At 38.1% G+C, this 14,190-nt stretch overlaps 1 protein-coding gene across 1 annotated transcript in view; it reads right to left on the minus strand.

Moving 5' to 3' along the window:
* Positions 1 to 14,190, minus strand: part of LOC144660774 (CLIP-associating protein 1-like) — a 42,957-nt gene that overhangs the window by 12,546 nt on the left and 16,221 nt on the right. The window contains 22 exon segments of the mRNA XM_078521500.1: positions 772 to 924; positions 1,731 to 1,810; positions 2,093 to 2,262; positions 3,154 to 3,234; positions 3,942 to 4,046; positions 4,234 to 4,338; positions 5,001 to 5,023; positions 5,025 to 5,119; positions 5,234 to 5,455; positions 5,980 to 6,053; positions 7,406 to 7,585; positions 8,016 to 8,060; positions 9,102 to 9,179; positions 9,483 to 9,542; positions 10,041 to 10,111; positions 10,537 to 10,581; positions 10,987 to 11,077; positions 11,175 to 11,224; positions 11,402 to 11,497; positions 11,808 to 11,900; positions 11,993 to 12,057; positions 12,520 to 12,619. Of these exon segments, the coding sequence (XP_078377626.1) occupies positions 772 to 924; positions 1,731 to 1,810; positions 2,093 to 2,262; positions 3,154 to 3,234; positions 3,942 to 4,046; positions 4,234 to 4,338; positions 5,001 to 5,023; positions 5,025 to 5,119; positions 5,234 to 5,455; positions 5,980 to 6,053; positions 7,406 to 7,585; positions 8,016 to 8,060; positions 9,102 to 9,179; positions 9,483 to 9,542; positions 10,041 to 10,111; positions 10,537 to 10,581; positions 10,987 to 11,077; positions 11,175 to 11,224; positions 11,402 to 11,497; positions 11,808 to 11,900; positions 11,993 to 12,057; positions 12,520 to 12,619 (2,082 nt within the window).

Below are 14,190 nucleotides of genomic sequence, written 5' to 3' on the forward strand. Positions count from 1 at the left end.
TGATTTATTGTTTACTGTTTGGGTAAGAAATTCAGCAAAGCGATAATCGATCTTTGGAACTCTTTTATGTAAACGTTTTAGACGTAGGGCCCCTCTGGATACCAGCCTACCAGTTGAATGGGCTACCCTGCTTAAATTAAGTTTACTTTACTTCCACTTCCCTATCAGGATACGTTTAAGCCTTCTTCTACTGTTCTTTCTTATCTTGCAAAAAGACATCTGATTGAATTTTTTTATCCAAGGGGCATTGTATTCGGAACTAATGGTTTTATGCATTCTCATTTAAATCGTGGCGTGGATCTATGGAGTAAGTTGCCCCTACCTACCTACTGGTGCACTATAGAAAGTTATTCCAAAAATACTAAGGTCGTAATTAGGCATGATTTAAAACTTAAGCATCCAAATCGGGGTTGACACTGATTAAGAATTTTTAAACACAAAACGTTTGGGTTACTTCGGTGACTTTTAGTTAATCAGTTTAACTGATTAACTGAAGGTCACCGAAGTGACCTTGTTAACGTTTAAAAAGTTATTCCTTCTAGACTAAAATCAGAATTTTACTTTCATACCAGTAAAAAGTTTTCTCTAAATACCGTGAAATCTGTATGAACTAAGCCAATATTTTTGCTCAGCGTAAAAGATAATTAGAGTGTGGGAGGTTTCATTATTTTGCGTTTTGGTTTGTTTCTGGAGAGGGTAGGTTCAGGTGAATAGCTTCATTTATCATTTTATTACCGAAATAAAAACAAATGATAACTGAGCTTAACTCACGTTGCCAGGTTCCAGTGTCCTATGGTGATTTCGTGATCCTTTGGAGCCGTAAGATCTCTCTGATGATATACTCCCTGCATCACTATTATCATCATCAGAACACTGAGAGTTTGTTGAACCAAATGAGTATTTCCTTCTTGAAGGACTTTTGTGCTAAAACAACGAAAAAGAAGCACAAATCAACCTTTTCACTCTCCATGATCAAAATATCGATTCTCCTCACTGATTTTATGCATTTCTTGTAAAATGTTCGTTGTTGAGAATTTGGATGGTTCATCAAGGCAATCTCCCCTAGTTGATGAATTGTCTTTATTCTCTTCACCTGTCTGCTTGACAGTGTGTTGACAGTTGTAAGGAAGAAATGAGATGCTGATCACTTAAACTAGATCCTGCAAGTTCCTACGAAATTCTACGACGCCACAGGAAATGTCTGAAAATATGTAAATGCGGATAATATAACTTTGGAGGGAATGGGGCGAGACTTAAGACTGCGAGTTATCGAGTTCGTGAAATTAGCGCGCAAGCACAGGGAAGGGAGTTGAAAATATGCAAATAAGGGTGGAGTTAACGAGGAGGTTGATTATGGGGGAGACTTAAGACTGGAGCAATCCTAAATTTTAAATGTTCAGCAGCGACAAGGAAGAAATTGAACATTTAGTAGTAACATGCAAATTAAGAGAACAAGACAGTTCTTAAATTTTCCGCGTCGCTACGCGAGGTTAGGATATGATGACGTGCTAGCAGTTGCCCAGTCGTTTTAACAATAGATCCGGATTACTATTCGCAAATTTAGCCTCAATTGATTCCCCCCCCCCCCCTTCTCACTGTTAGCGCAGAAATTTAAAAGTAATATAGTTCCACGTAGTACGGCCAATTAGACGGCGACAAAAGGATAGGTAGGAATCCTAAAACCAGGTGAAGGCGATTCTGAGAGTGAAGACTCGGGAAGCGCGACTTACCCATGCGTCCCAAACCGCTGCTTCAGTAACGCCCTTAGCTGCGGGCTCACCTTGACTTGACTGCTTTACTAAAGGTGGATCTGCAACAGACGTACAACACATCAAATTTGCAAATCTTACAACAGAGCATATACTGAAAACATAAATATTCTATGTAGTTTACACTATTAACATTTAAATAAGTATGAAAGCGAGCGAAAAATATCGAAAGACGAGAATATTCTATTGATTTTCTTCCGTTCGAAAGGGCCTGGACCATGCTTTCTACTCTCCTTTCGTTGTTTTTCGCTCCATTTTTTCTTTATTTCGTTTTCTTGAGTGTTTATTCAACATTTTACTCCCTGAATTCAAATCGTACTTACTGTGTAATGGACTGGTCTTCTTCATCACAGGCAAGTGGCTCGGACTGTATCCTCTCTCTACACTCAACCGCCTGTCCCCTCTCCTGTCAGGACTCGTGTCTCGACTCGCTCCGCGTGAGCTCGCGCGTGAACTCCCGCGTGAACTGCACTGAGACGCGGTTCGCGCGCGACTAAAAAATGAATAAAAAGAAACATGTAAGTTGAACTGAAACAGTTATACCGTCTGCTGGATGTGAACGTTCGAATGTAGGAAAAGTAAGTGAAAACAGTCAGATAGTAGAGTGCATAGTTAGTAGAGGGGACTCTACTAACTATGTGGAGGTGAACGAAAGGAAAAGACTGGTACAGTATAAGTAATTTGCTAATTAATATGTTAACGCTAACAGAGCGTTTTTCTAATGATTGCCATTTCCGTCAAACAAACCGAGGTAATGACAGAGCCAATCGCACTGCAGAAGCAAAATTGGAAATTAACCAATCAGAAAAGCAAGACACGCACCGCTGCCAAGCGCGGGAAACAGGTGTAACCGGTTGCAAGGGCGGGAAAAGATACGTAAGATAACGCGCAGGTTGATCATTGTTTTGCGCCTGATTGGCTGAGTAGATATTAAGCAGCTTCGTTGTGATTGGCTAAAGCAGACTGCACAGAGTTTATAGAACCAATTAGAGCTCAGCAAATGCAAATCAAAGCAAGCACGTATAAAACCATTAGAAAAGCGCTCTAGTATGAACTAAGATTAATTTAAATAAATATGACGTATTGATTTTGACAGTGCATTATTTGCGTAAATTCTTAATCTGCCATCAGCGGAATCAGCAATCAGCCTCAAGTATGACCGTTGACAATTGTTAGCAAACCTTCCTTTGAAAAATATAAATGTTTTTGTGTTTCTATTCTTTCAAATCGACAGTTACAGGTCTCGCCAGCGATTCCAAGTAATTAAGTAAAACCGATTAGACTTGTTTCAGAAAGAAGTTCTTAAGATAGAATACAAAGTTAGAAAGAACCACAAGACAGCGAATTATGAGACAGAATTCCAGAGTGAATGCAGATTACTCACAAACGGGGAACAGGAATATAGGAGATAGAAGGAATAGGAGGCGGTCTGGGCAGAAACTCGATGCTAAGATGTCGAGAAATACTGCAACAGAACAAAGTGATAATACAAGAGTCAGTTGATCAAGAAAATCACAAGAATGACAGTGAGTAAGTTTGTTTGATGAATGAAGTTTGTCTTTGACTAACAGAACGAACAAACAGAAAAAAGGTGAGCTTGAAATCGAACATGGTTAAATCGCAAGAATGATAGCAAGCAAAAATAATGGAGTGGAAAAACAGTTGAGAAAAAGAAGGGTAAAAAGAAAACAACAGGTTATCGTGAAAGAAAAATGGAGCAACAGCAAAACCAACAGGCCAAACGGAAAAGTTGATGACCTGAAGGTAACCAAAATCGATTCAGAAATAAAGACCAAACGAAAACCAATACACGAATCGTGAAAGAACACTTGGTAGACGTGCAAGCGAGATGAAGGAAGCGATGCAAAGCTATGTAAGCAGAGGTCGGATCTGTCCTTAACAAGCCTATATTTTATAGAAGTTCGTTATACTGATTTATGAGTCTATCAAAAGAGGTCAGTGGTTAAATAGAGGTTAGTTATATTACTCTATACGTTATCTTAGAGTTAAAATCATTAATACATTAAATGTTGGGTTGTAGAGGTTTAAAAATTGTTTTTTTTTTTTTTTTTTTTTTTTTAATATAATTAGAAAAAGTGTTATATTATCATTATAATTACATTATTATATTAGAGTTGTTATTTTAAGATTAGTTTAAACGATTTTACTCACGGATGTTTAGGGACAGGAAGAAAAGAACGAGACAAAGAGGGGGAGGGTAGGGGCGACTGGCACCTGGGGCTAGCCAGAGCCTCGTTGCTGTAATGCTGAGAAACACTGGAAAAGACAGTAAAATCAATTAACATAAATTACTACCAAATAAGGTTAAGTTAGTGAGGCGTTAGTTTTAGAGCAAGGTGTGCGGGATAGAAAGTGATCTGACGGAGATGAGAACGATGCGAGTGAACGATTGGATGACGTTGGATAAATCAAATTGAAGACGAGATCGTCACGCGGTACTCACAGAGGTTTACGAACAGGAAGAAAAGAAGGAGAACTAGAGGGAGGGGATTGGGGCGACTGGCACCCAATGCCAGCCAGATTCTCGTTGCTGGGATGCCTAGAAACACTGGAAAAGAACCGACAATACAACACAATAATTAACATAAATTACCGCCACAACGTCTTGAGACAAATCATCCTTAAAATATATGCTTTTTTCCCCTGGGTTTTTCCTCTGTAAAGGAGCCAGCGTACATTTTGTTAGCATCTTTTTAACTTCTTGAGGTAGCTTGAAATTTCTCAAAGAAATAAGAGGTTCAGGTTTATTACCCACATACTCAAGCTCTTAAAATGTGATTTAACATAACCGCCCAAGATCAGAACAGAAGTTAGAGTGGAGTGGTTGTCTTTGAAATGGGATGTCTTGCAGGTAAAGCAAGGTAACAGTATGGTAAGATTATACCCTAGAATTGAACAAAGACTACAATAACTACCCTGATCAGAGTTGTCGCTCAACAAAGCTCAAATTTCATCATTTTATCTAGTAGCTGATCTAGTAAATAGTTTTTATATATAACATATATATCTAATTTTTATGATTCATATTATTTTTGGGAGCTTAGCAATTTTAAAATTCCTATATTCTCTTTACCCTTTTAATGGTAATTTCAAGAAGACAGCTCACGGAATAAAGAAAAACATTCTGGTTCGAAAGCTTAACTCTCCTAACAAAATAGCAGCAATGTAAGATGAACTGTACGGAGAATTTAGATGCGGATGTCATTTTACCTTGGAGTCGGTATTTTAGTTCTTCCCTGCTAAGCTTTCTCTCCGACAGTACGCCTCAGACCTCTCTCGGGGAGGGAAGGTGGCTAGCATTCGCTCAGGAGACTGGGATCGACTACCAGCTGAAAGCGAACATGATACATCACATGTTAAGAATGTTAATGACCAGCAATTCCCAAAAATGTTTATAGTCCTCACTATAAGAAGATAACGACTAAATTCTATCTTTTACTTACGCTGAGAGACCGTGCCCCTAGAGGGGTACTGGGTTCGAGGTTGCCGCTGTTGTTGCACGCGGTGGTTCGGAGGTGACACGCGAGGTACCGCTGATCGGATCTTGGAGCGTGTACTGGCTCGCTCAGCGGACCGCTGATCAATGTTACTGAGGGAGCGGCCGAGAGCAGCCATGGGAGAGAGAAGAGATCCTGAAGTCTTGGACGCCACGGCATGACGGGAATCTACAAGAATTGAAAAATATATATTTATTGAGCGAGGCTTTTAAAACTTTTACTAGTCCATTACATGAAATGTTTCTGCCGTGTAGCGGAAGCAAATCTTGCTTCTTGGAAGCAAAATTAACGCAAGAAACAATGCTTCCCGTGTTGCAAAACTGGGGAAACACGCGCACGCTACGAGTGTTTCTGGAAACATGTTTCCCCATTTTGCCAGGCCTTTAACTTTTGGCTTTGAAAGTAGAGGATTTTAAAAAGTTTTTAAACGGGAACTGCGCGTGCACTGCGTTTGACCGCTGTGTGAAGTGATCCACGCTCTCTTACTAGGTAACACCCCACCCCACCCCTACCCCCAGCACTTTATTAGGTTGCTTCAACAATTTACCAGCATTCTTTTATTATACACCTGAAAGGAGATAAGCACTGTGTGCCGTGCATAAGAACACAACACAATGAAATAAGTTCTCTAATTTCCGCATCAACATGAGCACTACGGTATAAATAATTTTTTATGAATGATTTTTTCTTACCTTCTCTGTGATTGGTTCTCGCCGCACGGCTCGAAGCTCCTACTGTCTGACGGGATGGCGCGGTGTGACGTGAACTAAAATGGACGGGAACACGAATACAAAATCTTCAGAGACACGACAACTCAAAATGGTTTCCACCAAACATTCATGCAATACAGACAAAAATAAAGTTACCAAAGAGGTCTCATAGCATAAAACCTACCAAAACTTTAGCTCGCGAGCTGACCCCGCCAGGGAAAAATGGATTTGAAATTATCTACATTTCAGTTAAAACGGACGTTTCGCGCCAGTTTAAAAACAAAATGGCGCGCGTTTAAAACATTTTTACGAGGTTTGACTTTAATTTTCTCGAGAACGCTTTAGAGTTTTATCACGGGGACACTAAGACAAATGAATTTCAGTGAGATGTTTCAAATAGTATAGTAAAATGTTAACGAACTATAAGTAGATTTTTGGTACTTAATTTTTGCACTCATTGCTCGAACTTTCAGTGGAAGCCATCAAAACATCTACCGCAAAAACCGCACGGTTCTTGACTTATTTACAATATTCGCAGCTAATATTGGAACAGAATTAATAAGTAGTAAACACTATACTATAGATCGATATGTATTGGCAGAATACGTATTGAAGGTGAAATGTGTTGATTCAAGTTGTCTCTCCAAAGCGCGGTGAACGCGAAGCTCTGCAGCGGGAAGCCATTGTACAGTAATCCAAGATAATAACAATAATCTATTGAATTTCATGTTTTACTAATTACGAAACTGAAAAAGAAAGAAACCAATATTGTAGAAGTTATAACAATTTAACAAGGCGCTCTATGCAGATTCAATATCTTTTTTAAGTGCTCTGCTTTCTTCCTGAAATAAAGTCGACTTTTTTTCGGTTCTGATGCTAGTTTCCAACCGTGATATTTTACATGTGTATTAACATCGGCACGCGAAATGAACCATAACATGAATTAACATTAGTTGTAAATATTAACACAAAAATTCCAAAAAGGTTTCGACTTTCACACGCTTTTCACACAAAAGGAACATTGTTACACACTTTGGCAAATTAACTGTAAAATGACAGAACAGAGAAAACAAGAAGTCCTGCTGATAAGTTATCGCTACATTTTTCTACGCTTCGCAGGAGTAAACGCCGAACTATTCAATTGAACAACTAAACAATAAAATCTAATTAAGATTACTCGCGGTTGTACGCGAGTAAACCGCCTCAAAAATGCAAAATCTGCACGGAAAATTAAAAGCCAACGAGCACATTTGTTAAAATAAAATCATTTAATAAGCGCGCGTCAAACATGAAAAAAAATTTCATAAAATTATCAGACAGGAACGTGTCTCAATTATAACAAGCCATAGAATTAATTCAACAATCGATGTTCACTTGTTTAACATACACTCGGCATATTTTCACGTACCTTGTCGTACCATCTTCGCTTGTTGCACTTGATGAACGAACTCGGTTTGCAGAAACAGGCTTTGTTGGTTTAACGGCCACAAATCGACCGGACGACGAAGTTTTTGCCGGAGGAAGATTAGAGAGATTACGATCGTTTTCCAATTGCTTCTGCTTCGAGGCATCAAACGATTTTAACAAGCTGTAAGAAAGATAAAAAGAAATTTGTTCATTACACAACTGATGTTTACCGGGAAGAATCAAATAGTGAATTCACACAAAACTGCGCAGTACTTGTAATAGTAAATCCAAGATGGTTGATCTTCGATGAAGCAAAGTTCCATCAGCGACAGAGCTTGTTTTGCCGAAATGACGAGCAATATCTTAATTACATAGATCGCGGTCCGTTAGCATTGTTTTCGTTGGCATTTAGTGACCGCAAAAACTCTAAATATCGCCCATTATGAGAGCCAAAAGCAACGAACAAATAAAAGTCAAGTAGCTGACCCTTATGCGAATCTATTCTGTTGGCGATTTGCACAACTAATTAGCAGAAGCATGAATATTTATAAACATAATTGAGCTTGGAAAGAGGCAGCTGAAATAAAGAAAGAATAAAATGTAAGCCATACCTCTCTGCCTTGTCTCGAAAGTGCTCATGGTAATGCCAAAACGCCCTGAAAATAAAAAAAACTGCATTAAGACACAGAAAACGCGAACTCGTAAAGCTGCTAATTTTCGTAAGAAGTTAAGGTGTCCACATTATCAGCTACATTCTTCTTTTGAAAAGAAAAGCGTTGTATCGTTGTGTTAGCACAATCTCTTGGGGATGTTAAACTATTTTCAGTGCAAAGACGCCTGCTAACATTACAGTAAAAGAAATATGAAGACTTACACGCAAGCAACCATTACGCATTCTTAGTTTTTTAACCTTTTCAATTCCAAAGACTAAGTCAAGTTCCTTTCTACAGATTGTTTTAGAAGAATTTGTATGAATTCAGGTTGTCCCTTTTGTCAGGATGAATCCTTCACTTGTGACTTTAAATTAGCTTGTTATAAAAAGTCATACAAAAATTGGAAGTTAAAGGGTTTAAATCAATTATAATTTTAGCTCTCAAGATACGAACAAAAAGAAGGCTTTTTGCGGGCACGAAATCCGTCAACCAGCAAATAGTTCACTTATTTATCATGATCATCTAGGTCGCTAATCTTTGCCCAATATTCGAACTCTCACACATAACCACATGAACACAAACCCAATTAAAGTGTCACAAAAGGGACAGGGCGTGAGGTGTAGTGTAATACGATTGCTGGGAACTCATTCAAGATGCAACACAGAAAATAATCCCCTGGAGGGTGGTTACAGCCAGCGCTGTGTAGAAAACCTTTGTGGTTCCTTAGCGGTCCCACACGACGGACATTGGCATGCCATTTCCACGTGTTTAAACCACAGTTACACGATTACCTCACAATCGATGCCTTATGTGGCACGCAGGCGGGAAAACGCTAGGTTTCGAGCAAGTTACGTCTTTAGGAACAGCAACAAGATAAAAGTGTTTTGATCGACAGCAACAGCATACTTCATTATACCAAACTAGAAAGTTTTCTTGGTAAGCGATTAGGGTTAACAACACGACTTTTGATCATAATCAACTTCACCTAAAAAAAAGAGAGAAAGGACAAGGGCAGGTAAGGAGAATATACATGTGTTCAGTTACCTTCTCATGGCCGCCCTAGCCTCGGGATCTGCATCAGAAATTCCTTTCCGTATGGCTTCTTCTATCTCGCTTAAACGGCTGATGAGAAAAGGAAAACCAAGTTAACGCTTGGCAGTCTTCAAACACAAACAAACAAAAAACTTATTAAGTCACAATCTGATGTTCGAGTCTCATGAGTCTGCGTTTTACTTTGCTGAATAATAAGGATCGAGAACTTTTCGGCCGTGTCTACGATCATATGAGGATTTGACGAACTTGATCCTCCGAATTACTCGGAAAGTTTTACGTGTATTTCAAAAAGAAAATGATACAAGTTCAACAATGCACTTGTTTTGTTTTTTGTTTTTGTTGTTTTCCAAGGCAAACGATGTGCATGCTTACGGTTTTATTGTAGATGTGTCCCAGGTTACAAGAAACAAGTCAATATATTCACAGCAACGCCTGTGAAAGAAATCACAAGTTAACATCAACAAGATTACTAAACACAACAAGGCTTTACTTCGGGGACAAGCAAAGGCATTTCATTCGATGCTAACCACATTTAAGCATGAAAACGGTACCCGGCAACAAAGACCGGTTTTAGGAGTCACGGCAATAATAGGAAGTCAAATATCCTGTTCTCTGGCGCGTGTTGTCGAGTTTTCATCAAAACCGTCAAATTGTAAATGCTAAAAGGAGATCTTTCTAGCTCATTAGAAGTGAAAGTGCGCCAAACAAGAAAAACACCAATTTCCGGTTGCTGTTCGTACTTTGAGAACGTCTTTGCTTAAGCTCCCTTATGTCTAAGTGGAAACGTCTAGAAACATGATCACAAGCGTACTTATGATTGTTATTATAATACGAAATTGATGGATCATTTTCTTGTGATAATGCATGATTATGTCTGAAATGGTGATTAGGCTTATGGCTTTTTTTAAACAGACAGACAAAAGTACTAACCGTCTTATGACGCTTGACTTGGAAGTCAAATTGTTCGTGAGAATCGGAATAAGTCGATGAGCATGGGTGTTCTGTTGGACAGGAATAAAGGAAATTAATAAGTGTTCTTATTTCATTTTCATTTTCTTATTTCTCAGCTAAGCAATGGAATGTGCTGCCATACTCTATTCGAACAAGTGATTTTATAGAGTTTAAGAGGAACATTCACGGCATTACTTTTGTTTAGACAGTTTTTGATTATATATACATTTTTTCGCTCTATATTTGTAAATACTAGTTTCTCCTAAGTGTGTAACGTATTTTTGTAACCTATTTTAATCTATTTTACTGTATTCTCGAAGATATTTATAGCTACTTATATTAATAATATTAGCTATCAGCTACTTTAAAATTCGAGAGAAAATAAAGTTTATGTTATGATATGTGTTCTTGGGAAACGTGCATACAACACGGACTTTTCACAAACAAGACGTAACAAGCTGCATTAAAAACTCACCTTTAAAATAAACCTGATACATGCGTGTCCAGATGTAGCCATGATCTACAGGGGAAGCACACAAAAATTGATCAGAACTAGAAAGCGAAAATCGAGAACCAAAGCAAGGGAAATCTCGTCTGTTTATTTACGCCGCTGTAAACAACGGGCAAAAAAAGAAAAATAGTTAGTTTCACAGGCTAAAGCAGAGGAAACTTTTTTGGCCTTCGCTTTTTTGTGCTAATGTAAAAAGCATCATTTCTGTCACAATAGTTCCAACGACGTCTCGAATTCGAGTTTTGGCGGGAAAATTCTAACCAGCGCGTTTTCGGAAAATCCTCGTTGAAGCACCCGAAGACTTTCCGAGGGTTATTACCCAATCAAAAAGTAGCACAAACACTTCTCGTCAGTATTTCGTCATTACGATACGCCACGTTAACATCCCCGAGGCTAAAAGAAAATTGATCTTACCTTGGCGCTGTTTGTTATCAAGTTGATAAGAGTTGGCAGGACAGCTTCTGCCGTGTGGTCGAACTGATTCTTAAGCACGGTTGACAAGTAGCTGTAAGAAAAAACGTAAAAGATAGTTAACACTTTCTCAGTAAATTCTCAATACTTCTACGAATACGAAATCGGTATTACTTCAGAATGAATCTCACCTCAAAGTTACACAGGCCTCTCTTATAATTGTTGATCGAAGGTCCTTTGTCTAAAAAATACAATACCGGTATTGTGAATTAGAAATGTACCACGTAGGAGAAAGTCAATCCTAAATAAACACTTCGTTCTATACAAAGGCAAGAACTTGCAAGCCAAAGGAACAGCTTAACAGGAAAAAAACGCGCATTCTTGCAATTACCTAAACCATTAATCAGTTTTCACTTACCGATAATTTAAATGCGCCCTCTTGAAGTCTGAGCAGTGAGATAAAGTTATCATATTCCAGCGCTCCTCCTATAACTAAACTGCGAATTTTCTTGAGCTAAAATAAAATAATAAACGTGTTTAATTAAGTTAATAATTCAGCTTAAAGCATTTACACCAACATCAAATTTCCAAGTTCTGCTTCTGAAAATACAGTAGCTTAGACGAGCTTTCGCGTGAACTACAAGTCATTATTGAAAATGTACAAAATTGCATTCAAGTGGAAGGAAATCTCAAAATTATAACTCGCAAACGTAGAATAACAATAAAGAGGAAATAACAAACTAAAAGGGAACACGGATGGTTAAGGTTGAAAAAGATTAAAACGGATTAAGAACAAGACACTCTCAAACTCCCGCAATACTTACAGCTGCCACCCTGTGTTCCCAGTCATTCTTATCATCTGATAACACTGATTGTATTTTCGTCATTTCATCTGACAAATCTCTTGCATTATAAACCTGAAAAATAAGGGCACAGCCATACAATAAGACTACAAACCGGGCGATAAGAGAAAAAAAAGTGTTCCTGAGCACTGCTTTCCTTTACGTACCTTAACATCAGGAGCATCATAAAATGCATTTTCAAAGTCTGCTTCATCAACTGCACCTGCTGACGCTGTGACAGAAAAAAAAACAATTTATAATCCTTTTAGCCCTAACAGTGTTTAGAACCTTAGGTCTTCTTTTTCTAGATTGCATGCATGTAAGAATAAAGCAACTGATTGGCCATGCAAGGAAGTGGTTCTGTTGCAGTACCCAGCCGGTGACGGAGAGGAACGTCATGTCCAAACGAAGCCGCTGCAGGCGAAGCAGCGTAGATCCCAGAGAGTGCATAGGGCCTTGACCAGCAGGGAGTTATACAATCAAATTCTCCCAACCAGTACTGCAAGAAGTGTATGAATACCAGCAAGGAGAATTTCCATGTTGACATCAAAGCACGGAAAGTAACAAAGCACTGTACTCAATAAGAGCTAAGAGTTTTCAGTAAAGTACTTCATCAAGTTGTAACTACTCGTCACTTTCACTAAAGTAAGACTATGAGAAACAGGGAGGGAAATTCAGTGTGTACCAGTTGTACCAGAGTTAGATGAAGAGCCTGAAGTCTTTGCTCCACTGATTTTTCTCTGAGGTGCAGCCTTTTTGGCTGTTGAGATTCTGGAAGGAGCTGTCGAGGAAAGCTAAAAATAAAAAGAAAGTTATCAACACACAATTTCTCCTAACAATATCAATACATTGTCATACAAACATGTGATGAGAATAGAGACATATAGTCAACTAGGGATTAGCCTGGAGGAATTTTCCATCCCCACCCCCTCCTCCCTGCTCCCAATCCTCAAGGAGAGAGCCTGCTAGCAGGCCAAGAAAAGATGTTATCTTGATATAACACAAAATTCTCAGGACTGTAATTTAAAAAAAATGTATGATAACTAGAAGGAGAAATTGATCGTTTGATTCAAAGCACTCCACAGTTGCTGATTGTGTTTGACTGCTGCAGAATATTCTGGACAAGAACATCAAGCCTAACCATATGCAACCATATGGTAAGGGTTAGGTTCCTCTCTGCTGACTCTCTTTTGCATTTCTTTTTCTCTATACTTCAATAAAATATAAATAAAACAAGCCTGAAGATATGTGTTTCTTTAAAAACGAAATTTGAATCCACTTTCTTTGAAAGAAACAGAAAGACCACTTTCAGCATGGATTAATCATTTATGCAAGCAAAACAAGTTAAAGATATCACTTTATCGTAGACATCGAAGTTAAATACAATTTTCTTCGGTGAACCACAAAAAAAGCGAAAATCGACCAATTTGCACCTCTGTAAGCCATTTAGTGTTTAACAAAACAAGCACGGTGATATTATTATTATTATTTTTAACATTGAGTTCGAATGCACTTTTCCTAGGTGAAACAAAAGCTACAAAAATCCACTTTGAGCAAACAGACAAGCCTATGTACTATTTTTCACATTAAGCTTAAATTTACTTTTCGCTTATGAAACAAAAGCTTAAATCCCCCACTTTCAGACTCTGTTATTGCCACTGACTAATTGTGCTGAACCATTTGCAGAGGAATAGCATAGCCACAAAGAAAGCGCTGCTATAATTATTCTCAGGTTTTACAAAGCATTTTTCTATTATTATCATACGTGTAGATCAGACTACCTGCTGTAAACGTGCTTCCATTGTTTTTGTATTAAATAGTCACCACGTTGCCATTAATAGAATATCTCACTCAGGCATAAAATTATTTTCTTCTGTGCAAAGTAACACTCAAAATGGATAAAAATTGATTTGAAATGATATTGAATGTACTTGTTAAAGTGGCTTTTTGCACAAACTCATAAAAACATGTATGTATGTTCTAGATGACTTCTTAAAATTTTATTTTTAATATTCAAAATATGCTAATGGTCTGATGTTTTGACAATTCCAGACAATTTGGCTCCAGAGCCATCATGAACAATTTTCTCTGGAAGTTTCTCGGCATCTGACAGCCTACTGTTTTTAAACTATGTCTGTAACTTTGACAAGACAAAGGTGTAATGTTTTACACAGCAGAATAAAAACCGTATCATTTCTACATTTACTAGGCACAGGGAGCACTCTTTATTTGACAAGAAAGCTGTAATCAGAAAGTTAAATTCTACCACATCATAAACAATAACATCAACATTTTTCTTAGATGTTTAATTGCATGTCTCACACCTGCTGTGAATGGCAAACACAATTAAGGAATGACCATGTGA

This window comes from Oculina patagonica, chromosome 7 (genome assembly GCF_052425735.1).
Source record: "Oculina patagonica isolate OP01 chromosome 7, crgOcupat, whole genome shotgun sequence".
In the NCBI taxonomy this organism is placed as follows: domain Eukaryota; kingdom Metazoa; phylum Cnidaria; class Anthozoa; order Scleractinia; family Oculinidae; genus Oculina; species Oculina patagonica.